We start from the raw sequence: 26,030 nt of genomic DNA, 5'->3' as shown, positions 1-26,030 counted from the left end.
TGTGTGTGTGTGCGTGTGCGTATATTAGTCACTGCTGTGGGCTGGGGATTAGGTAATAATGATCACAGAGATGTTGTGAAACTCAGAGCAGTACTTATGTTAAGCTGAGGTCCAATCTATCACTCTGGCATTTAAATGTATGCTTATGTTCATATAATGTTCCCCTCTTGTTCACTGGAGTCCAAATGGGACACCTGCATCAATTTAGGTCATACTTGTATTCTTCTATTCATGTTTTTACAGATATAGTTTTAATGCATTTGTGCACTGTACTACTTACAGCAGTGCTTTTGCAATGTGTGTGAATAGATTTTTTAAGTAAGGGAAACTGTGTCACACCTAGAGATCCACCCAGCTCAGCCTCACCTCTGTGATTTACAACCGTGACTGTCTAATTTTGTTCCAGTGAGGAACAGGACCAAAGGGAATATTCTCTCATCCTCTCTTTCATCAGTTTTGGATAAAATCTTCTATTAATCTCTATAAACTGTTTCAAAATTCTTCTGATTAATCAAGTACCTTATTTCACTCTGATCTGTTTGTGCATGTGTTGAATAGCTTACCAACTAAAATAAAGTTTTAGTAAAGAGTAAACCTTTTGTACAGTTATTTTTTTGGGTTCATGTTTTTTTGTGAAGTTACATGCTTGGATATTCTATTGTTTATCCCTGTGCATTATTATGTGTTCAATAAATCAGTCCTGTGAGAAGACATGAATAGCACTACTGGAAATAGCATGGCACTTAACATTTTTAATGTGATTACAAGACTCACATTAATGATCAAACACTGGATTAGTTTCTTGGTTGAGAAGAATCTGCATTTTTTTTCCCAGACAAAAGGATGAAGATATTGCACAGTGCACAATCTATCTTCTATCCTCTTGTACACCCCATCTGAGGAAAGGGTCAGGAGGTCAGCATTAAAGGGGTTGGTGCCAAGTCCATTTCAGTCTCGCTCATATCAGCAAGCTCCTGGCACACATACATGCATACATGCACACAAACACAATCACTTGCTGTCTCTTCACCCATGGGAAATCCCGGCAACCATGCCAATCCAACAGATGTTCCTGAAGCGCAGGCATCTTGTAAACACCATGAAATGTATTAGAGGCTAATGTAGTGCTTGCTGACAGAGGTCTTCAACACAAGATTTGATTTTACCACCTGCTGCTCACACATTCTGTACATAACACTGGCACTGAGGTCTCACAGGATGACAGGGGTTAGCATTTGACAACCAACAAAGTAATGGAAGCTCATTCTTATAGTAAAATATAGAAATCCTTTAGGCCTGTGTAAATCTAATGACTTATGGCTCTAACTTTACTCATAGTATAAACTAAAAAACAAGTGTGAAACCACTCTGATGTCCCTATGAGAAGAGTTTGGTTCACTCAAGATTAGTGTACAATATGTGTTTTTGCATGAAACCTAAAATGAGAAACACCTTGTTTAAAAACATTTTTTCTTAATTAATTTATATGTCCAGTAAGAGTAACTGTAGATGACTGCCTGATAATAATAGTAACGTATTAGCTGTTTTTCTGATAATACCTACTTCCCATCAGTCTATAGAGGGAGCCACTGAAACTTGCTGATGGTTTACTGCACCCCGGTGAGAGAAAAGCCCGGAGTCAACCTGCCCGGTACACCGCCCCCCCAGTGTGTCATACTGTACTAACCGCATGTTCATCATTTAAGTGCTGCTTGCACTCCGCCAAACATCTAACATCCACTGCACCGTTTGCACGATAAAGGCCACTCTGCTTCGTGCACGTTCGGATTTGCAGCGACAAAGACGCCGGCGACGATTTGTTCGGCTTGCCGGGAGAGTTTGGATATCCGCAGGTAACTTGCAGGTACGTAGCGAACACATCACGGGATAACGAAGCACTTGCACAAATCGTTCTTAACAGTGAAACTAATGTGAAAATGAAAATGTTGAAAGAAATGAGTGAAAGTCCGGTGGCACTTGTTTGTCTTGCAGTTCGCTTGTTTAAAGGAGTTGTCCAGTAACAAGTGTCTGTATCTTGAACTGTGATGAACAAAGCAAAATCAAGAATAGGCATGTACCGTTACCGTGTGATTAGATAGCTTGTGTAAAGAAAGACGTGTATTTGGCTTATGCAAAATATTAATCAACCTGAGGTCTGCGTGCCTTCATTTTCATAACACTGACTGGCACTAGGGGAGGGCATGTTTACGCACGATCTTTACGCGTGTTACGCACTAATCCTTTTGGAGAAAAACGGCAGAAAAACACTCGGTTGAAGTCGCAGATTTACCTGGAGCGGTGCCAACGAAAACAACACGTCAGCAGCGGGAAATGTTGGGACTCGTTAAGCAATGCCATCAGTAATGTAATAACTGATGTTAAAAATCGTAGGCATGTCAAGCAAAAATTGGTCCTGCACACCCTATCCATTTGACGTCTCCGCATCCCGTTACAGTGCTTCTCCGACGTTTGGTCGACATGCTGGGGATCCTTGTGTGCCTTTGTGCGGTTTTTGCACATGTTCTCTCTCAGGAGGCTGAAGAGCCGATCTCTATTACAGTAAGTGAGCGAACCTTTTTTCTACCGGTCAGTCTGTGTTTCTTACAGCCTTGCATATGCATGATGCTCAGTAGTTTAATTTACTCATGTACAGCTCAGAGTTCTTGAAAGGATACTAAACAATGCGTTGATGTTTGTTCCTCACAGTGCACAGAAGGTTATGAGTACGACAGAGTCAGAGAGCAGTGTAAAGGTGAGAAATTACACATTTGTGCAGCTTTTTAAGTTCTATGAATTAAATTTTCTGCTTTTTTTTTTTAAATCTCTTTCGATGTAATCCAAAAAGGAGTCCAGAAATACCATATCCCATCTTTCTTTTTTTCTTTCTTTCTTTCAGACATTGATGAATGTGCCTTGTACGATGATGCCTGCAAAGGAGGGATGCAGTGTATCAACCACTTTGGTGGATACCTCTGCCTCCCAAAGAGCGCTGTCATCTATATTAGTAAGGACGGTGAACAGGTGCCATTGCCAGAGCCTGTCCAACCAGGCCAGCCTCCGGTACCAAGGGTTCCTGCTCAGACCATTCGGTGTACACCCGGATTTGCTGCAAATGAGCAGAACTTCTGCAAAGGTAAGATCAGCAGCCCACAAACTTTTCCCTCTCTTGATTCATTTATAGGAGGTACCATGAAAAAAATAGCTTCCTTTTTTTTCCTACTGCTTTACAGAAACACATGGTGTAAACACATGGTTATCTCAGGAAGTGGCGCTGACAAGCTTCTCGGGAGAGAAATTGGCCTCTGTCAGCAAGGCTAGAGGTGTAACCATGAAATAAGGTCCAGAGGTTCATAAGGGATGGTTGCTACATTATCTTCAAGAGTGTTCTTTTTAAATCTTCCAGAATATTATAAGACTTTGGCCTTTGTGAGACAGATTACACACTAAAAATGTGGATGCAATTTCACCCCCCTTTACTGGCTGCTGTGTGCTGCAGCATACTGGCAGAATTGTTGTTTGAAGGGTTTTTATCTCCTTAAAATTAGTAGTATGCTGTTTTTGCACTTGGCCAGATACATTAATGCTGCGAAGAAGAATGAAACTCTTGCCGAGCTACGCAGGTATTTGATAATTACTTGCTAACGACTTTAGAGCCCCAGTAAGCTGAGCTCCAAAGGTGAACTGTTCGTCCATCTGTCTGACAGTCATCAACAGCTTAACTATGCATAGCTGCCAGATGTGTTGCAAGCTTCTCATTTTTTTGTTGTTTTTTTTCCACTCTGATGTCATGTTTTCAAAACCCTTTGGTTGCTTGCAGCATGATGTTTTTGGCCAGAGTTCAGCTTCTTCCTTAAATTCTTGTTGTTTTGGGTGTTGAAGTCCTGCGCTTCGGGGGAAAATCAAGCAGCTTTTGTAATACTGTGGCAAGCTATCTGCTCACATGTACCCTTTACACCTACAGTAGATATCCCCTGGGCCTCGACTAGATTGTGATTTTTGGTAGCTGCGCAGAGACTACGTGGGTGTGATCCTGTGTTTGAGTGAGACTCTTTGATCTTCTCAAATGGGGAGTGGTTTGAAGAGTCATCCTTTGTCTCACTAACACACACACACACACACACACACACATTTTAATGCCCTTAATTGTTGCTTTGTGCCACATATAGGAGAGAGAAAATCTGAAATAATTTGTAACCTTATACTGCCAGTTGTCATCTGTCTTAATGTGTGTGAGTTTAGTGAGATAGATGTAGCCTTATAAATCTAATGCAAAAACAAAGTACCTCAAAGTACAGTACATGTGTTCAGTGGTTAGAAACTCTTCTCGCCAGTAGGCAGAGGTATGTGGTGTGTGGCTGTGTGGTGAGGTTTGCGGTCACAGCGCTCCAGTGAAAGTAACAAATTTGATTTTACACCTGGGGCAAAGATATGTGTGAGGTGCTTTATGTGTTTCTCTGAATTGGAACCCAATTAGGGTTTATTAGAGTGTAAAACATGGCAGCGTATCAGTTAAAGTAACCACATAAGCGAGCTGGCATCGCTATAATACTTATTCACTGGTGTGCTGTTTCAGTGCATGGGCTAAACAATGATAGGCTGTTGCTGTCAGTGTTATTGCTTTGAAATGACTGCAGTTTTAACTGGAAGGCGTCTCATGCTGTTACGCGGGCGTATATTTTTGCTGGTAGAATGATATAATCCTTGTTTACATCAGTCTCCAGTTTCTCTGTCATTACAGTTAACAGCGCTACAATGAGCCAATTGTTCTTGGACACAGAATTGTCTTTTCTTTTTTGTACCACAGCGGCCTTTCTGAACAGCTACATACGTATCTTGCAAGCAAAGGAATTCCCATTAGCTTTTATGGGGGAAACCTCAGTGTATCAAATAGCGCTTACATCAGGCTCCTTCCCTGCTAACTCACCACTCTGTGGAGGAAATCTAGAGTGCAGAGTCAGGTAGGGCAAAGGGGACGATGAAAGGCGGACACTGACTAAATAACCACAGAAGTGCCGGAGCACTGACCAAGCCAGGTTGCACCAGCGTCATGGGTTGTGCAGCTGCTTGCTGTTTTGGTGACTTACTGCTGAGTGTGTGGCGAATAGCAGAGAGGTCAGCTACAAGCGCTGCAAAAAATGAAGCCAATTTTCCACGGAGCAAATTAAACTGAAAAAAAAAAAAAAAAAGCTTCTCTTAAGTGCACTATTCTTTATGCTGATTAAAAGTAAAACAAACCACAAAATATATAACACTCTTCAACCTCATGTTTTTCTTTTAATTGTAGCTTGAACAGTCATCCCTGTGTGGAAAACTGTTTGCAAAGGGGGCAATAAAGCTCTTTGGCCCCGAGCGAGAACAGGAGCTTAAGCATGTGTTGTTGTAGTGACACATAGGGGAAGTTGGCACCTTTCTCTAGTCACACAGAAAAGCTGTGAACCTTTACTACACGTATGACAACTTAATGATGCCTCACGTTTCCACGACCTCCACCCACCCTCCAAACATACACTCACATACATACTACGCCAGGGGATGCCTGCAATTTTTTTTTTTTTTTTTTTTTGCAGTCTTGTGTATGTATATTAACTCTTATTTCAGAAGAGGTGAGATCACTTCCTCATACAAATAACAGCTGAATTGGTCATAAGAAGAAAAGTTGGATTATTTAAAGTGTAATGTATGAGAATACACCCTCATATTTTAGAAATCCTAACTTAAGTGCATCCTCAGTATAGTCTTTGACAGATAATTATACATTATGCCTTTGTGGGTTGTGTTACTCTCCTCGCAGATCTTAAGTTTACATACTTTAGCTGCAGCCTATTTATTTTTCATCTCTAAATTAGATACTCATGAGCTGCAGTATGAAGCAACATGCCGCTCCTGTTTACCTGTCTGGTTTCTTGAGGTCATGCAGGCCACGTTACCACCTACATGCCTGACTAATTTCAGCTCTGTCTGTACACTCTTCACCTGCAGTGGCTGGAAATCTTTCCTAAATATGTTCTATTAAGGCTGTTAAGCCCCGTATGACAGAGAACGTGTGTACTTTTCCGAACAAGGCCAAGCGCATGCAATAACATTTTTCCACACAGATGCAATGCACTTGGGAGGAATATCTCTGGAATGTTAGCGGTGGTTGTTTTTTTTCCATTTGCTCCCATCTTTTGTGATGGTAGGAATTACTCACCACCTTGACAGATAAGCATCGGATCGATCTGTGTGGAGCAGGAATGCAGGGAGCAGAACGAGGAAAGAGAGCCCAGTGGTTGCAAAGCGCAGCGTGATGCTGCCAGCAGGCTTTGTGATTTGACCTTTACAGTTAATTCCTACAGTTCCACTTATTGTTGCCTCCTCCTCACATTTGCACTTGATGATACAAGCCCCAGCCGTGAGCCTTTGCCATTCCACGGACAATGTAAAAAGATGTGAGGATATACAGATTGCTGTTATGCTTTTTTTTTTCCTTCTCAGGAAATTCCTTCAGATGCTATCTTGTTAGTGTTTGTTTCTCCTCCAAAAATAAGCGACAGATTTGGAATTTTTTTTTCCACAGAGAATGAAGCCTTCAACCGGTGAAATGAAACCGATACAGTATAAACCAGATGTTAGATAAAAACATTATGCAGCAATTTTGTTGCTCAGCAGGAGGAAGCTGGATCAAATACAAAGGATTTGTTTAATGAAAACATACTCGCTTTTGTTTACTCAAGCAATAAGACACCTGAAGCACACCTTTGTCCCCGTTGAACCCATGTATTACCAGCAAAGCTCTTGTCTTCCACCTGTTCTCAGAGTCGTGTTTTGCACTCGCCTGCATCAGTGTGTCTTCATGATGCTGCAGTCCTAGCGCCCTGTGATTGTACTGCCCAGCTATTTGCACCTGTTACACTGCAGCTGCACCTTTTGGGCTTTTGAACTGCAGATGTTTTCTGTGTCAAAAATAGTTTGTTGCTGGGATAGATTAGATGGGTGGATTACCATGAAATTTGGTACAGATATTTTCCTCCAACTTCCCGTCAAGATGAGCTGTAATAACTTTGGCATTTCTGTTATAGTTGCAAGTGTTTCAGCATGCATGCAGACTCTCACAGAGTCACTAGTATGACTATAGGCTCTAAATTACTTATTTAGTGTTGATCCATTTAACATTTTGTTTGCTTCATGTTAAAATTATGATTATTTGTAGTACAGTACTGTGCAAAGATCTTGAGCCAACCCGCATTTCTTAATATTTTGCTAGAAAAATGGGAAATAACTGCTTTTGTTCCATTCTGTGCCAAGATGATCCCACACTGCTTCAGCAATGTTCAAGTCCAGGCCCCGGGGAGTGATCCATCGTGTGTTTTTCGATTTTCAGTTATGCTTTTACTGCATTGGCAGTATATTTGAGATCATTGCCATGCTGAAAAATGAAGCCATTGCCAATTCAATGCTTTTCAGATGGTATTGGACAGTATATCAAAATCTGATGGTACTTTTCTGTGTTCATAATTCCATCAATTTGGACAAGATCACCAACATCACTGGTTGAAATTCTTCCCCAAACCATGACAAAGCCGCCACCGTGTTTTACAGATGGCTGTAGACACTCACTGTTGTACCCTCTCCTGACCTCCGCCGCATAATACTGATGACAATTTGAACCAAATTTTCAAATTTTGATCCATCACTGCATAAGACCTGTTGTCACTGATTTTCAGTGCAGATCTTGTGTAATTTGGCATACATCAGCCTTATCTTCTGTTCTCCTTCCTTAAGAATGGCTTCTTGACAGCCACCTTTCCACTGAGACCATTTCTGATGAGGCTTCAGTGAACAGTAGATGGATCAAATGAAGGGCCAGATGCATCTCTCAGGTTTTGTGTCAGGTCTTTGACTTTCATATACTGTTCATCTGCTGTAGATAGATTTTTAGGTGTGCCACATTTTCTTTTGTGCTCAACCTGTCCAGTTTCCTCAAATCTTTTAAGGAAACACTGCACACCATGCTGAGATGTGCCAATACCACTTTGGGAATCACCTTGTTTATGCAAAAATATTATTTTATGTCTGTCAAACTGCACTAACCTTGATATACAAGGACAAGGACTGCACTGTGAAAAAGCAGCCGATGTCCAAAGAAAAACTTTGAAAGACCTCCAGAAAGCTCGGAGAACTATTGCTCAAGCCCAAGTCCTTGGAAGCAAAATATAAAGAAATGAGGGGCGTCTCAAGACTTTTGCACAGTACTGTAAGTAGGGAACATTATTTTTTCAGAAGGTTGAATGACAGCTGAAGCCAGTCTGTTCTCTAGAGATCAATCATCCAGCTCATGGTATTTCTGTGCATGGGATAATGTCCCAGATATTAGCTTGGCAAATCAACGCCTGGCTGTTAAATAACAAGTAATGTCAGAACAGAAATGGCAAAGGTAGTTTTGAAACCATGCAATACTTTGTCCACCAGAGAGTTATTTCATGACTGCATTATGTGTAAGCCAGGTAATTTATGTCATCTGCAGAAAACTTTCATTAGTTGTTATGTTTCACAGTCAGTAGTCGTGAATCAGAGATGGTAAATTTCTGACTGTCAAAGCTCACTTTCCATTAGGAAACGGTGCCAGGAGGCCTGCTGATGTTGCAACTTCTCAGCCTGTGATAAATTAGATAATGCTCCTTTAACACAAAAAATAAACATGCGGAATCTAAAAATACACTTTACCGAATGATTTCCAGCCTTTCTGTGTTTTAATGGGTATACCATGGTGACAGTATTTCATCAGCTTCCTCACGCTGCCAGAAAGTGTCTTTCAGCCTCTGTGAATATAATCAAACCATCATGCAGGCAGCCCCGTTTCTGGCCTCGGCGTTTCTGCTGCTGTTGCTTATGGTTTGCTACTGGCTCCTTGCTGCCATCACATCAACAATGGCAGAGAGGAGCAAAGGAGGAAGCAGCTTTGCCGGGCCTCCTCAGTGAAAGTGCTTAATGTTGTTGTTATTATTCTCCCTGAGGTCCATGCCTGTCCAGCGGCCAGCTGCTTCCTCCTCTGATGTGCTTACATGTGTTGATCTTTCCGTTTACCTCATGATGGAAAGGGACACAGGGGCTGCTATAAATCACTACTTCACTCTCGGCTGGGTGACACTCACATGCAATCGCAAGCCATGTTTCTCACACTTTTTCTGCTTTTCTTCGTATTATCCTGCTGTTATTTTGAACATTTTTTTTCCCATGTTTGCAGCTTTACTCCTTTAGCGCTGGAAATTACCTTTAAGGGCTGTAAATGACAGCAGCCTGGCTCTTGGCATGTTGGGCAGGCAGATTGACTGATCTTCTTCACACTGAATAGCAGCAGAGTTGCTCAGCACTTCTTTTTTTTGTTTGTTTTTCTAGACATTTTCAGAGTAACAGGAAGGATTATTATCAGTAGAGAATGTGGCTGGCACACTGGATGGATTTTCAAGAACGTCAAGAGTCTGCCCGACCTTTAGAAACGTGTGGAACAAACTCACAAATCAGTTAGTGAGTGTCAGCATGACTAAAACTCCTGTTCCTCCTGAACAATGAGAGCGATGAGAGGGGAATCTTGGGAGTGGTGTGAATAGCCAGAGAATGGAAATATTTCATGCCCTAATACGGATGAAAATGCACGGAATATATGATTTGAGTGTCTTGATTTTTTAAATTTCTTATCTGCTTTGTGTTTGGACTTGCTTTGAAAGTGGAACACTACCACTCCCATTTGTCCTGGGGTTGCGTTCTAGCCAGCGATAGCTGCATTTCACACTGCACTGCAGAGAGGACTGTACACAAATGAAACAACGTGCAGTGCAGCGAGGGGTGATATTAAGGTATTAAGCAAAACCAGGCACACAAGGGATGGTGTATGACATGCTGATAAATTTGACGTTGTGAAATTTTATGGGCTATTAACATCGCGCGTCTTGCCCCCTGCTTTTCCAAAGATTGAATTATCCAATAATCAGAGGGAAACAGAGATGCTGTCCAACAGCAGGATGGCTCCAACTGTTTTGTTTTTTGGATCAGCTCCTGCTTTCCATTGCAGTGGTTCAGTGAAAACAAGATTAAATGCTCTCAAGTGATAATTACAACATGCCCTATCATGTCAGTATAAATCTGGAGCAAGTAACACATTGTTCTGAATTCAAGTCAAACAATTTTTAGTCCCCATTTTGGACATATATTATTTTTTTTCCTCCACTAAAATACATACATACACCTTTTCAGAGTGTATTGCTCCATTCCATAAAACATGAGAAGCTCTGCAAAAAGGCCGTTTAATGAGCACCTCAAACAGGACCTCTGATGCACACACACACACACACACACACACCCACTCATCCGTACACACACACACACACACTCACATTCTTTGAGCTGCCGCCATTCCCGTTACTCCCCCAGCTCCCACAAGGCATTTAGAATTAATCTCCTTGAAAAGCAAGGAGGTTTTAACTCTGACATCACATATGCACACACGGCCATAAATCTAACTTCAAATCTTAAAAAAGCCGTTTTTGTTTAAAAAAAAAAAAAAAAAATTGCTCCACCCTTTTTCTTCATTCTTTCCTTCCACATCTTCCACTCTCCTGCTGGACAGCCTTATCTTTCCCTGTGATGTTACAGCAAGCTCGCTCTTGGAAGAAACTTGTAAGCTATGTTGAATAAACGCTGACAAAAATCTGACCTCGGGGAGTCACTTCTCCCTACACGCAAACACATCATCACATTTGATGGCTTGTTGCAGTTTTCCTGTGGAGTGTGCAGCATGGCAAATGCAGAGACTTTATGGGACCTAGGAGCCATCCAGTGTGGGATAAACTCCCACCCCACCCCCCAAACACACCCACACGCACAGGCTTACACAAAGTTTTGGGGAACTTTGTATTGGCAGCTCCTTAAAGGTTTAGTGACAAAGTAGCAGTTACCGCAAGATATTCCTGTGAATGAACCATTGGATTGCATTCAGCACATGTGCTTTTATTTAGAGCTCTCCAAGCTCTGTTCAAGGAGAGGGAAGATGACTCTGACTTTTCCGCACACAGAATTTTTGTAGGAGCTGCACTGTTCACATTTAAACTACTTAGTCATATCATCTACTTGAAGAGTTCATGGTCTCTACACCTTACAGAGGAAAGTGTTGGGACACAAATCAAACATATTATGTTCCATACACCGCTGACACCTTGTTCATTGATTTAGGTAGCCAGAACCACTCTAACAGTGGCATAAATGTTGCTGGACTCATGCCAGGTAAGTCACACTAAAATGATTCCAAATGCACTGATGTAATTCTGCTTGGCAGCAGAACATGAGCAAATGCTTCTATCGGGAGTAGCCATCTAGCCTTGAAGCTGCTAGCATATGTGGACCAGCTCAGGCTCCGGTTTGTCCTGAATTTAGTCTGAACAAAGTCAACATTAAGTTTGGTCAAATTCATTTTGCTAATGAACAATGACTCATCCCCTTTTTCACTGGTTGTGACATTATTTGAACATGACTGTAGTCCTAATGCTGACTAGCTGCAATGATTAGCGATATATAGTATGAAACTGCTGTAAATACATTGCTGATTTTGGCAAGCGAAAAACAGGTTTTCCGTGAAATGTATTTACCAGAAAAACTGAACAGCGACTCCTTTGGTTTTGAATGCTGAACAAGACAAAGTCAGTGTAAATGGCTGCACTCTTAGTTTTAAGATCTAACATAGTTTAAACTGGTAAGTTGTAGAAAAATTCAGTCTCATGCATTGTCATCAAATAGGAAATTAGCTATAGAGAGTAAGTACCTTATTTCCCACAGCAGATTAAATTCAATTCAGTTTTAATCATACAGCGCCAGTTCACAACAACAGTCACCTCAAGGAGCTTTATATTCTAAGGTACAGACCCTACAATATTAGAAAGAAACCCCAACAATCACACGACCCCTGTGAGCAAGCACTTGGTGACAGTGGGAAGGAAAAACTCCCTTTCAACAGGAAGAAACCTCTGGCAGAACCAGGCTCAGGGCGGGGCAGCCATCTGCCACAGCTGGTGGCAAGTTGAGTTTAATGATTGCCAATGAATGAAGACAATATAGGAGAAATATGTTCTCTCTTTCTAGACCCAGCCCTATGAATCCAAATATTTGATTTGGCACAGATTTTATACCACCCTCCCATTTATCCAGGCACCAGCCCTAGCAGCATAGTAACTGGTGACCTGGCTATAACCAGCCTCAGGGTTTCTCCTCCCAAACAGGGATCTTTCGCAGGTAAGGTGAAAGTGTTAAACTATTAATAAGAACCTCAGCACTCTCAGATACATAATATATTTAATATACCATGGCCAAAAGAAACAAATACGGGTGTTTCAGCCCTTGGCTTTCCGCTGCGTTTCTGATACACATGTGGGTGTAACATGCAATAAAACACCACCTAGACCAAAGCCCTGATGGGCACAGGTGGCAACAATTAATACATATTAATTAACAAAAGTAATCTCTTTCATTGACATACACAGATGACCAAAGTATTTATATATAAACATAGCATCACATAGCAGAAAACGGACATAAATAGAAAACCCATTCCCACAATGGAAAAAAATCTTTTTTTTCTTTTTAAATTAATTTTTTTTTTTTTTTTTTTTTTTTTTTTTTTTTTGCCACAGCAACTTTTATTTGTAGTAGAGAGAGAGACAGGAAATGGGGGAAAGATACAGGGGAAGACACGCAGGCAAACTGGCGACAGGCCGGGACTCAAACCTGCACTGCCCGCACCACAACGGGAATATGCACCGCATATGCATGTGGTCGCCGGCTTCAGCACTAAGCCACCCGGGCACCAGACAGTGAAAAAAAATCTTAAGTGACATATTGTTTGTTCCACTACAAATCTCAAGTATACATGTAAAAAAATCCATGCATATCTTAAAAAATCTGTGCATGGAGGTACATGAGTCCATAAATTATATACATGTCATAGGACGGTAAGAACTACAAACATGTCCATGCACTTGTTTAATCCTCTAGGATACACTGTTTACAAATGATACATCCAGTAAGCCTCTCTTTGGAGAAGTTTCCATTCCCTATCACCACCTCTTTCAGTGACTCAACCACTTCAATACCTGTGAACCATAAAATGTCTGGCTATATGGGACCATCATTGTTTCCGATATTACTGTTGTGTTCAGAAATTCTTATTCTCGATTCCTTCAATCACAAGTGATTCTATCACTTGTAGGGCCCCAACCAGTCGTGGCAGATGACTGCCCCTCCCTGAGCCTGGTTCTGCTGGAGGTTTCTTCCTGTTAAAAGGGAGTTTTTCCTTCCCTCTATCGCCAAGTGCTTACTCATAGGGGGTCATTTTGACTGTTGGGTTTTCGCTGTAATTATTGAAGGGTCATTACATTACAATACAATGTGCCTTGAGGCGTTTGTTGTGATTTGGCACTATATGAATAAAATTGAATTGAATTGAATATGTCTAAGGTGAAAGTGTTAACCACTAACACCATGGAGCCACTAAATTAGCTGTAGATAGTGAAACCATTTTTTGTAGCAAGCTGTCAATATGATTATTTTCTACTCAGAGTAGAGTTTTTTAATATGGGCTTTGTGGGGGATTGACTCACTTTTGGAGCAAGCTTCAAGTGGCCATTTGAGGAACTGCAGTATTAGCACTTAAAGTTAACTTCATATTTCAGGCCTGAAGGTTACACCTGTGGCTCGAGGGCTGGCAGTGTTGACCAGTCAGAAATTTCATGGTCAGTTAGGAGGTTAAGTGATGAATTGTGATTCCCATATTTTTCATAATTCAAGCTTCTTAGATTTATGACCAAATACCTGGAAAAATAATGTTTGTGTTTATAGTTTATGTTTAGTGCTAATTAGCAAACATATTGAAATAGTAAATGCTGTAAATTACCCCTGTGTGTCTGTGTTCTAATACCTTAATGAATCTGTCTTTGTGATGACATGGCAAGTTGCCATATTTACATGCACTGCGTTTCACTGGTATCACAGATTTGTTGTTGTCTGGTGCTATGATAGCGTGAACACACAAGACTTTGTTTTGTCAGACTTGTGTTGTCTGAATCTATTATACAGCCTGAAGGCAGGGCATTTCCAGTCTAAATGAATCACCAAATACCTCCAGTAAGTAGGCTTGGTTATGAGTCAGAGGGACTTGATCCTGGCTTCTGACTTGTCTCCTGTGTAAGTAAATGTTGACATTCATTCAGATGTTTTCTTGGTGCTGTACATATAGGAGATTAAATTTCCATTATTTCTCTGACAGCCACCTCAACATATTTTTCTTGTACAGCATTGCTACTTTGCATAGGTGCCTGTCAAGGCTCGCTGTAATCTGCCATCAACCAGCTACTTAGTATGGGTTTAAAACAGCATAGCACTCCATCCATCCATTTTCTTAACCGCTTATCCAATTCAGTGTCGTGGGGAGCCTGTCCCAGCTGTCACTGGGCCAAAGGCAGTATACACCTTACTCAGACAACCATTCTCCTTCACATTTACACCTATGGTCAATTTAGAATTATCAGTTAACCTAACAAGCCAGTCTTTAGACATCAGGAGGAAGCTGAAGTACCTGGAGAGAACAGGGAGAAGTCCCAGTCGGTCGTCAGGTTTGAGCTAAATGTATTGTTACCAGTATTTTTCCCATGGCCTTTGACAGTAGTATTGGTATTGTCACAGAAATAGAGTTCAAAGTACTGAGGGCATTTACATACACTCCATGTGGGAAAACTGCTGTTCATATCAAGACCTGGGTCAAAAATATGTTTGATTTCTGTAGCCCCTTAACTGGCAAGGGCCCGGTGACGGGCCGTTTGTAGTCCCTTTTATATGGCAGGCTAGACCCGCCCATTTTTATTGACACGTCATTCGGCCAATCATGTAACTGGCTGCACCAAATCACCTGACAAAGCTACGTGACGCCCTCTGAGTATTATTGGCTCTGGGAAACCCATTTCTTAACATGATTGGCCGAATGAGGTGTCAGTCAAAATGGGCGGGTCTAGCCTGCCATATAAATGCACTTCATTCGGCCCGCGGACCAGACGCAGCCGATTAATAGGCTATGAAATGGGTTGTTCAGAGCCAATTATAACCAGAGGGTGTTATGTAGTTGTTTCAGGTGATTTTATTTGCTGCCAGTTAAGGGGTTAACAGGTTAAACCTGGATGCACTAACAGTGACAGACACATTGTAATGCAGTGTTATTGAGCCATTGAGTTGCTACACTTTGGCCCGGTATCCCAAAGTGTAATACTGCTGGAATCCCAGCTTTCTGTTTCTTGCTTACATTTGGTGCTGTTTGTGAATGTCTTTTCCCAGATGTTTTTCAAACCACATCAGAACACAGATTTTCCAGAGGAGCACTGCTTTCATCTTTGTCCTTTACCAAGTGGGTCAGTGAGCAACAAGCCTTATGTGTGCATTCCTCCCTTTATGCAATTTGCACCTGTTGTCTCTAAGGCACACCTTTAGATAAGCCCTGCTTTTGTCCCTAATGTACTGAGTTCATCCTTTCACTGTGCCCCCATAGAGCAGAGAACCTTGCAGCCCTCTTCCCTTTCCTTCCTTTAGGGAGTGAAGACAACTTACCTTCTGTCTGCCTTTTCTTTGATGGGCTCTTGCGCAGCAGATCAAGCCAATTTCTCACCGGCATCAATCCCATTCTGTGGAGGAGGCTGTGGGGCTGGACTATAAGGCATGCGAGGCACTCAGGGAAGGGCATGATCCTCTTCAGCTGAGGCCATATCACATGAAACATGTCCAGGGAAATATCAGCTGCAGATATTCATGCAGCAGAAAACTGAACTTTACTGCACTTATTTTAGTGGTTTGATTTATCAGTTTTCTGTGTTCCAGGTGTATTTGATTTCATCTAAACCCTGCAGGTGGAAATATACAGTCATATCATCTGAAGGCCAGAGTAGGTTTTCACCCTCCAGTCAGGCTCTTGTGATGACTGTTAGGCTATCCACGTGCCAAACAGTGATACAGTAATGGTACCCTATCCTTTTCCCGTGTGTGTGGTATCAAGAATAACTGTCTGTCATGCTGTTAAACTGAGTCCCGCTGGCTGTCTGCATATGATGGGTTGCATCAGACCACCCAAGAGGCCTGCTGGTGGGCCTCAGAGATGAGAGTATACACCATTGGCATATTAATAGTCTGTGTGTGTATGTGGGGAGGTTACCGTGAGAAAGCAGATCTGACTCTGAGCTAACCAAAGTTGAGAATGTGTTTGTAGTATCAGTATTAAACATAGAATCTTCTCACTGACGTGTCATGCGTTGGAGGTTTAACCAATTGTTAAAGGTGCTATACATGATGTTCAGAACCACTGGGTGTCGCACTAGAGCACCGGCCTCTCAGACCAAACCAAAAAAAACAAACAAAACTGAAACCAACTTGGAGCTCATTTTGCAGCTTGTAAAGCTGTTTACACCCAGAAATCCAGACCGAGTGATACATCGGGCCCTTATGTATGTCAGAAAGGCCCTTTTAGCTTTTATTTCTTCCACAGAGTAAACTCTGGAAGGTGACCTCCATCTGAATACCACAGACTGCACTTTGCCATCTTCCTTTTACCACACTGTGTGTGTGTGTGTGTGTGTGTGTGTGTGTGTGTGTGTGTGTGTGTGTGTGTGTGTGTGTGTGTTGGGGGGTGGGGGGGGGGGGTGCTTACACTCTCATCCTCCTTATAAACACAGGGAGGGCCAACAGTTTCAAGGGAGGCACTCACATGTATTAACATGCACGTGCAGCCAGACCTGCTACCAAGACATTAAACAGAGAAGCTCAGATTACAGCTCGCACAGAGGGAGTGTAGTCGTTTTGTTCAAAATGTTAAAAAATGTCACATACAAAACCTTAAACTCAACACTGCTAATTGTGCATATGACACCATTTATTTATTATTATTTATTAAGACATCCTGGATGTAAATGTGAGTTGGTAACTTTTGGGTTTGGACTCCTGAATTTCATGCCTACCACTTTTAAAGCTTCCAGTACTTTTATCATCACCCTACATATGAATTATAGTTTGAGAAACAGAAAGTGAATGTGTTTGGATCTGTTGTAAGTTGATGGATGTCTGTTGAGAGAGCAAAATGTTATGGTAGACAGCACATGACTTATCAGTTGAGGTGTTTCTCCCTCTTTCATACTTACACACACACACACACACACACACACACACACACACACACACACTTCTCACTTCAAATAACTGTCTTGTTAGTTGAAGATATGATCTGTGTTTTTCCCTTCACCCAGAGCTGCTTGATAAAAGCCCTCTTTATGTAATCACCTGCGCTCTGTGTGAACGTGTGTGTTTATGCCCGTGTGTGATGTGATGGTGTCACTGGTCACACTTTTTACTGCCTGTGGAAAACAGTTCACACATCACAGAGCTTTTGTAGTCCAGGCACGTCCCTTTGCTTTGTCTTCCATATGTTTTTGCACACTGCGTGCAGCTTTGTCTCAGTGTGTGTGTGTATGCATTTATTGCAGACATAGATGAATGTGCAACAGGCAGTCACACTTGTGGTCCAGAACAGACGTGCTACAACACCAGAGGCTCCTATATGTGCCAGTGTGCTCAAGGCTACCAAAGGAACGGAGACCTTTGTGTCGGTGAGTCATTGACACAAAACATGCCTTTCTCTAACTTTGTTATGTAAAATGGGTCTCAAGCCTTTAAAGAAGTTGCTGTGCAGTCTCTAACTAATTTAAACTCTTTTTTTTTTTTGTCCTTGTCTGCATGACTCTCTTATACCTGCAGACAGAGACGAGTGTGCCACGACCCACTACTGCATGCACAGGTGTGTGAACACCCTGGGTTCATACTACTGTGAGTGCAACGCAGGTTACAAGTTGGCCAGCAATAACCACAGCTGTGTTGGTAAGCCACTGAAAATCCATCTGCATGAGGGTGTGTGCATCTTTTTGTGTTCTGTCATTTGAAGAAGCAGGAATATCAAAGACTTTGCACTCCAAATATTCTAACCATGATCATGATCATGATAAAAGTTGTCAAGCTGAACTTCAACAGATTTGGGCCCATTATAAAATAAAATAAAAAAAATATTCAAAAAGCATTTACAACTACAACTACTCCTCCTTATCTATAGTAGCCAATTGAAGTAATTCGGGCATCTGACCATGTCCCTCTGGGAAGAGCTCCAGGACACACTGGGGAGATTATATCTTGTGGCTGGCTTGGGAATGCCTTGGATCCCCCCAAAAGAGATGGAGGAGGTGGCTGGGGAGAGAGAGATCTGACTGTCTCTGCTTAGACTGCTGCCCCCTTGACCTGGAACTGGTTAAGCAGTATAAAATGGATGGCTGGATGGATGCATTTACAACTAAGTTTAATAGAAATGCACAGCCAAACCTGACCTAAATAAAATCAGAATTAGGTAGAATGTCAGCTCAGAGTTAGCTAAAGTCCAGTGTCAACACTCACTCATGTTTGTGTCAGTACTCAGTTTTCTCAGGATTCAGACATTTAAAGAAATCGCCTTTACCAAACAAAAGGCACACATGCTGCTATCATGAGACTGTCCATGCAACCTGAATCCAAACCGTAAATCTCCTAAAGTCAAAGAACACTGTTGAGAGAGATGTTTATCTCTGAAGCATATTTAGAAAACCTGTGACTGACTTCCAGCTCCTGTCTATACAGAAACATGTGTATGTGATTTAACAAACACACATACGCAAGCTGAAACATGTGTAAGTCTGTTTCTGTTGAGTTTGTGTAACACGGCAAACTGTATTCATATTTCAGCCTCTTTCTGAACTGAACTATCTTACTTATGGAAATAAATAAGCCTGTTACAATATTTATGGTCTTTCTAAAACTTTATAACAGCTCAGATCTTAATTACTTTTACACTGTATGTATCATACTATGTGTTGACTTCTGGGAAGTCTGCAACTCTGCTAGGAGGAGGAAACAAATGGTCAGATGATTAGACAGGTTATGGAAATTACTTTATTTGGTAGGAAAAGTGAAAGTGTCATGAAGTGCAGGATTGACGACCCTGATGCAGACTTTTTTTAGACAAACTGAATGAACTGAAAATGCACTAAATGTCAATAGGTGGAAAGTCCAAACCAAACAATTAATTCCATTCCAAATCCTAATAGGAGCAGAAGAGAGGGAACACACAAGGGAGGTTAACAGAAACTGAGACAAGGACTGAGGGGAAGACAGCACTATTTATACATAAAGTATAATCAGGGAATTGGAAACTGGAGGGTGAAAAGTAGCAGGTGAAGATAAGATTGTGTCCATATACTGTACTCCATGTAAAACACATTCTTTTGTTCTAGATGTGAATGAATGTGATGTGGAGAGCCCCTGTCATCATCACTGCTACAACCTGATTGGCTCCTTCCTCTGCCAGTGTGACCAAGGCTATGAGCTGGCACAAGACATGGTCTCCTGCCAAGGTGGACACACATGCGCACTACATGACTGACATAATTGTAACCGTTCACATGCAAGCATTTTTCCTGCTTGTTAACACACAATAACTTGCTGTACATGTTGTCACTGTTTGTGTGTGCACGTTTTCTGCACAGACATTGATGAATGCAGTTTGTCCAGCTACATGTGTCAGTACCAGTGCGGTAACACCCCAGGAAGTTACTCTTGTGAGTGTCCACAAGGATATCAGCTCCAGGGAAATCGGTTGTGTCAAGGTACTGTAGTCTTCCCTTTTCCTTCCTTCCATAAAAGTGTATTTTTTATTTCCTTCTCTCATTTATTTATTTATCATCTATCAACCTCCTCTCTCTCAAACACAACAAACGTCCACTGCATAAACTCTTTGAGGATAACTGCTGGTTATTCCTGCTGTCATCAACTCTTTAACTTCTCAAGCAGGACTTAAAGCCACTCTCAACCAGTACTGTCATGGAAAGAATGCAGAGGTTAGGCAAAGCAAACACACAAACTGTGTGTTGCCCTGCTAAGCCACCTCTGTGAATTTATATGCATGATGTTGGTTTCTTGAAGTGGATTTATTTGAAGGTCCGGCATGCTCTCAAAGAGAGAGCTGTTATTTTTTCCTTTCCCTCTCAGTCAGGTGCAAGCTTTATAGATGGAGCCATGAATCCAGCCTGTTGTGTCAGAGGGAAGTTTTGGTGATGAATCCAGGTTGCTGTGCCAGAAATAGCCCTGCGGTTTGGGGCACACTTGATGGGTCTATTTTCATGGTAGTGAACGGAAAGAGCTTTAGTCAGAGCTCTGTGGGATTGCACAAGGGGCTTCCCTCCCCTATGGATCTGCGGCTTCCCTCTTCTGTTTGTCCACAGCTGAAACAAATGCTGCTACAGCAAAAAAAAAAAAAAAAAAAAAAGCTTGTATATAACCTGAACTTTGACTATGCTTTCGCAACTTCGTTTCAAAATACTTTGAAGTGTTATCCAGCTATTTGACTTTTCTCTACTTTTCTCTCTTTCTGTCACTCTTCCAATCATCACCAGACATAAATGAGTGTGAGACTGGAACCCATAACTGCCAAGATGATGAAATGTGCTGGAACTATTATGGAGGCTTCCGCTGCTACCCCAGAAACCCCTGCGAGCCACCTTACACCCAAACATCTGAAAAGTCAGTAAACCTCACAGGTTGTTTTCATTCTCTCTCCTCCGCACAAGTCGTTTTAAAGTTTGTATTAATTTATGTTTGTGCTTGCAGTCGCTGTATCTGCCGATCTCAGACTGAATGCCAGGGTCTCCCACCGTCAATCGTCTACAAATACATGAGCATCCAGGCAGAGCGGACTGTGCCAGCGGACATCTTCCAAATTCAGGCCACCAGCATATATGCCAACACACACAACACCTTCAGGATTAAATCTGGGAATGAGGGAGGGGAGTTTTTTCTTCGGGTATGTTGATTGGCTGAAATAATTGTTGTTGTGGTCCTTTCCTGATCTTCAGCAGGTTTCATATTGATTGTCACCATCTTTGTTTAGATGGTTATCATGCTAATTAGCATTAAATACAAAGTAACAGAAGCTGGTGGGAATTTTGTAAATTTTGCAAGTAACAAAAAAAAAGTTGCACAGAGTTCAAATTCTGACTCTTCGTGATGATGGGGTTATTATCAGAAGTGTGAGGGGACATGAATGTATCAGTTAAATGGCAGTTTACATTTCATCAGCAGCTATAAAGGTCAACCTGCGTGTGTCTAACTAAAAGCCAGATTTCTGATAATGGCCTGGGGGTGAGGTCAACATACCTTAAATATTAGGAAAAATCGTCACACTATTGTTGCATATATCTGCAAATATTTCACAAAAAAAGACCTGTTAGAAATGTAAGGACATGAAGATTGGATTTTGTATTGTAGCATCGAGGTGTGCCCAGGATGTTACACATATTTTATCATGTACTTCTGTGATGTTTTACAATCCAGTTGCTCACATTGAGCTTTATTTACTTTCATGTTATATTAACCCAGCTGTGACACCATGGGTGCAGTGGGTAGCTAGTTTGATGTACCTGCAGTCTGAGGATCAGCTTTTTTCTAAAAGTTAAGCAAAGTATCTAAAACTGTTTGCTGATATCTATCAAGATTGAGTCACTGTGCTTTGAGAAAATGCACTTCTCAGAAGAGCATCTCTGAATCCACATGTTGACCTCTGAAGCAGATGGGCTACAGCAGCAGACCACACCAGTGAAGTTTTATCCTCCTATGTTAACTTCATAGTTAATTTACATAAATGTCACTGTTAGAAGAAACATGGCAGTTTGCTTTAGTCTCTAGAGTGTATGGTACACTCACTGGGCACTTTATTCATTACAGTTACAGTTATAGTTTATTAGTTACTAGCACTTCATTCTTAAGAACTGCCTTCATTCTTTGTGGCACAAATTCAACAAGGTGTTGAAAACATTCCTCAGAGCTTTACAGTCCATATTGACATGATAGCATCATGCAATTGCTGCAGATTTGTCAGCTGCACATCCATGGTGAGAGTCTCCTGTTTGACCACATCCCCAAAGTGTTCTTTGATTGAGATCTGGTGACTGTAAGTACAGCGAATTCATTATGTTCAAGAAGCCAGTTTGAGATGATCTGAGCTTTGTGATATGGCACATTATCCTGCTGGAAGCAGCCATCAAACGATGGGTACACTGTAGTCATAAAGGGGTGGACATGGCCAACAGCAATAGAAGGCTGTTGTGTTTAAGCAATGCTCAGTTGGTACTAAAGGGTCCAAAGTGTGCCAAGAAAATATCCCCCACAATACTGAGTTATTGAAACAAGATAGATCCATTATTTTGTATTGTTTATGTCAAATTCTGACCCTCCCACTTGAATGTCAGCAACAATCGAGACTCATCAGACCAGGCAACATTTTTCTTCTGTTGTCTAATTTTGGTGAGCCCATGTGAATTGTAGCCCAAGATTCCTAACAGGAGTACAACCTGGTGTGGTCTTCTGCTGCTGTGGCCCATGTGCTTCAGGGTTCAGAATGTTGTGCATTCAGAGATGCTCTTCTGCATACCTTGATTGTAACGAGCAGTTATTTAAGTTACTGTTGCCTTCCTATCAGCTTAAAGCAGTCTCCTGATTCTCCTTGAACATCAACAAGCCACTTTTATCCAGAAAACTGCTGCTCACTGAATGTCTCTTCATTTTCAGACCATTCTCTGTAAACCCTAGAGATGGTTGTATGGGGAAAATCTCAGTAGATCAGCAGTTTCTGAAACACTTAGAGCAGTCTGTCTGGCACCAACAGCTATGCCACATTCCAAGTTACTTAAATCACCTTTCTTCCCAATTTTAATGCTTGATGTGAATTTCAGCAGGTTGTCTTGAACATATCTGCATGCTTCATTGCACTGAATTGTAGCCATGTGATTGGCTGATATTTGCATTAAAGAGTAGTTGAACAGGTGTCCCTAATAAAGTGGCTGGTGAATGTATATTACTAGTGTTAAATTGTGTCAAAAAAGATGTGCTGGTGCCTGGGTGGCTTAGTGGTGAAGCCGGCGACCACATATACACGCCGTGTTGCGGTGCGGGCAGTGCAGGTTCGCGTCCCGGCCTGGTGCCGATTTGCCTGTGTGTCTTCCCCTGTATCTTTCCCCCATTTCCTGTCTCTCTCCACTGTCACAAAAAGCTGCTGTGGCCAAAAATGGGGAAAAAAAAAAAAAAGATGTGCTAAATCTGTATTCACATGTTAACACGGTGACTGATTTTTTTGTTTGTTTTTTGCAGCGTTCCAGCAATGTGAGTGCCATGCTGGTGCTCACCAAGCCATTGACAGGCCCCAGAGAGTACATCGTGGACCTGGAGATGATCACTCACCATCTGACCATGAACTACCGCTCCAACTCACTGCTGCGGCTCACCATCATCGTAGGGCCCTACGCTTTCTGAGCAGCTCAGTTCCCAGCAACCCACAGAAGTCTGTAAACATGGCAATGTAACACAGCAGATGCCTGTATCAGCATAACATACTTTACATTTTCATATACATTCAGTATATAACATAGGCTGCCTCAGTCTCAAACAGCAGCAGAGCAGTTCCAGTTACTCAAGTCAGACCATCTTCTGCTATTACGTGACCACTGGGCATCTTTTTCTGTGAAGATGTTGATTAAGAAAGCACCACTATTCAAACACAGTACTTGTTGCATTTTTCTTTAGTATTTTAAAAGATGAATCATTTTGGCATAGTTTTGGAGTGCCTGAAGAATAAAGATCCTGAATGTAGCATTTTCCCATATCATGATTGTCTTACATTCCTGAACAATCAGAGCAGTGGCACTAAGGAAAAGAGGCCTAGTGGACACACATCCTAAACGTGATGAATTTTTGATGGAGCTGCACTTTCATTTATCATTTTTGTTCAAAATAGAACTGCTTACAGTAACCTGTGTGTGTGTGTGCCTCACTTGTAAGTAAATGAGAAAAATCTATAGAAATGTACATGACAAGTATCCAGTATGAGCAGTGTTTGACCTTGTAAATCGCATCTTCTGCTCTGATAATTGTTAGGGGTTAGTACTGCTGTGCCACGCTATTTGTGCAAGTGTCTGTATAGTTTGCCTCATGAGTAATAATTTCCAGAGAAGTCCAGGAACAGTTCAAAAGTGTAAAGGGAGGGAAGTAGCCTGTATGTTGAGAGAATAGTTAACTTTATGTTACAACAGGCTTAATATTCGTACACTTTACTCCCAGGAGTTAAGTCATGTACATACCTAGGTAACAAATCAGTGTGTTGATGTGAGTGTGTGTGTGTGTTTGTGTGTGCGACTGCCTTTGTTTATGCATGCAAGCAAATGTAAGTGTGAAACACAGAGGGGATAGAAAGGGGAAAGAGTGAGAAAGAGCTTGTTCTCTGCCCCGGGTTTGGCGGATGTGGTCGAGCTGTTTATGTGTTTCTGTGATACCATCCTAACAGCTTTCGGTCGCAGAGGCAATAACAGAGATTTTTGAACTCGAGCAGGAAATGACGGCTTTCATAACACACCTTGGCAAATTGACCGCTCGTTGGTGCCACAGCGATCCTCCAGAGGAACAGCTGGACTTTCTAATGTCAGTCCCAGTCAAAGAAGTCAGGCTGGCACCAGGCTGGCTTGCGTGATAAAGATAATTACAGTGTTTTGCCCCGTAGCTGGTTCATGTGTGACACAGGGGATTATTAAAGTGTTAATACAATGCCACCAGACTTTTGGCAGAATCAGAAATCTTTCACTACCTGCTTTGCCTTTTATGATTCCACGTGTCCGCTCTGGCTTATTGCTGAAACACTATAAACTGTTGACATACAGCACTGAAAACCGCATGGACAATCAACATGCTGTCACCACTTTGTAGGTGCAGAAAGTTATCCAGCTTTTCCTAAAACCCTTTTATGTGGTTTCAGCAGTGATCATGCCGTAGTGCCTTAGAGGTATAAACACAAAAATGTAACACTAATCTTATCATTTATGCTGTCAAAAAAAAAAGAAAAAAAAGTTAACTTTCTTCCATGAGATGCCTTAATGTTTTTTCTTTTCTATTTAAATATATATTTTGTCATATGTATCTTATATTGATTGTACTCTAAAGAGCAAAAATTATATTGTTGAATAAAATATGATGTATAAATTGGGGTAGGTGGTTCTCTCTTTTAATGTCTTACCAGAACAGAGGAATGGCTTTAAAATGTGTGAAAACAAATCACAAGAGTCAGCGCTCACACTGTGCATGCACCAAAGTAAACATTTTCTGACTTCACATATATTGTAATGGAAAAAGCAGCGGCTGGATGAAATGCTCTGCTGCTCCTCTTGTGCTTCAGGGAAAACGTGAGGATGATTTCATCTGAATTTAACAATGATAAATGCAGTGAACATGATGCCATAGCCATCATATCTATCTTATTTAAAAAGATCCAGAGGGGATGCAGTAATACACTACGTTGAGTAAATGTGTGCTGAGGGACGAATGCAAAGCCTGCACACACGCACATATTTAGATGTAAAATTGGTTGGGAGGGGTTTTATGGTAAGTTGTTACTCAATCATGCTGCTGTCTAGAGCTTTAGTCAGAGCAGCAATGGGATGTGTAAGATGATACATGATGTGTCATTGTTCCCCAAACCCCATCTTCAGCTCCCCACTCATTGGAGTTGTGTTTTTGCTGTACATGCATGATTCAACCCCCGAGAGAAAACATTGCTCACCCACTTTTTCTGTGACTCAACCAGAGCTGAACCTCATCAGAAGAGCAACATGTTCAGGTTCTTGTTCTTGATTAATATTCCACTCAGGGTAACAGTGAGGATAATTAACTTAATCTCCTTGCATGTAGCTAGACATTTCATTAATCACTGTTAGATTTATTGAACAGATCAAAGCCAAAGCCACTGGCTGAACATCACACAACAGGAAAAAAAAGTCATGAAAGTTCACCAAGTTTGTTATCCTCTGTCATCTCCTCCGCACAATATTCCAGTGATGCAATAACTGCCTCCTCTTTCTTACTGTTTT

The 26,030-nt window shown here is 41.5% G+C and overlaps 1 protein-coding gene across 1 annotated transcript; it reads left to right on the top strand.

Moving 5' to 3' along the window:
• The first annotated feature begins 1,619 nt into the window (after window positions 1-1,619).
• On the top strand, window positions 1,620-25,104 carry efemp1 (EGF containing fibulin extracellular matrix protein 1). The gene is made up of 11 exons (XM_030747362.1): window positions 1,620-1,864; window positions 2,456-2,559; window positions 2,707-2,752; window positions 2,897-3,133; window positions 17,535-17,657; window positions 17,806-17,925; window positions 19,362-19,481; window positions 19,614-19,733; window positions 20,520-20,646; window positions 20,734-20,926; window positions 23,269-25,104. The coding sequence occupies exons 2-11, from the start codon at window positions 2,479-2,481 to the stop codon at window positions 23,428-23,430; spliced, it is 1,329 nt and encodes a 442-aa protein (XP_030603222.1). The 5' UTR covers window positions 1,620-1,864; window positions 2,456-2,478; the 3' UTR covers window positions 23,431-25,104.
• The last annotated feature ends 926 nt before the right edge of the window (window positions 25,105-26,030 follow it).

This window comes from Archocentrus centrarchus, chromosome 15, assembly GCF_007364275.1.
Source record: "Archocentrus centrarchus isolate MPI-CPG fArcCen1 chromosome 15, fArcCen1, whole genome shotgun sequence".
Taxonomy (NCBI): domain Eukaryota; kingdom Metazoa; phylum Chordata; class Actinopteri; order Cichliformes; family Cichlidae; genus Archocentrus; species Archocentrus centrarchus.
This window is presented reverse-complemented; position numbering and strand designations above follow the sequence as displayed.

Coding starts and splice junctions, on each gene's coding strand:
- efemp1 (XM_030747362.1), top strand. CDS start 2,479: ATGCTGGGGATCCTTGTGTGCCTTTGTGCGGTTTTTGCACATGTTCTC. Junction 19,482..19,613: donor AGACATGGTCTCCTGCCAAG/GTGGACACACAT, acceptor TTTTCTGCACAG/ACATTGATGAATGCAGTTTG. Junction 20,927..23,268: donor GAGGGGAGTTTTTTCTTCGG/GTATGTTGATTG, acceptor TGTTTTTTGCAG/CGTTCCAGCAATGTGAGTGC.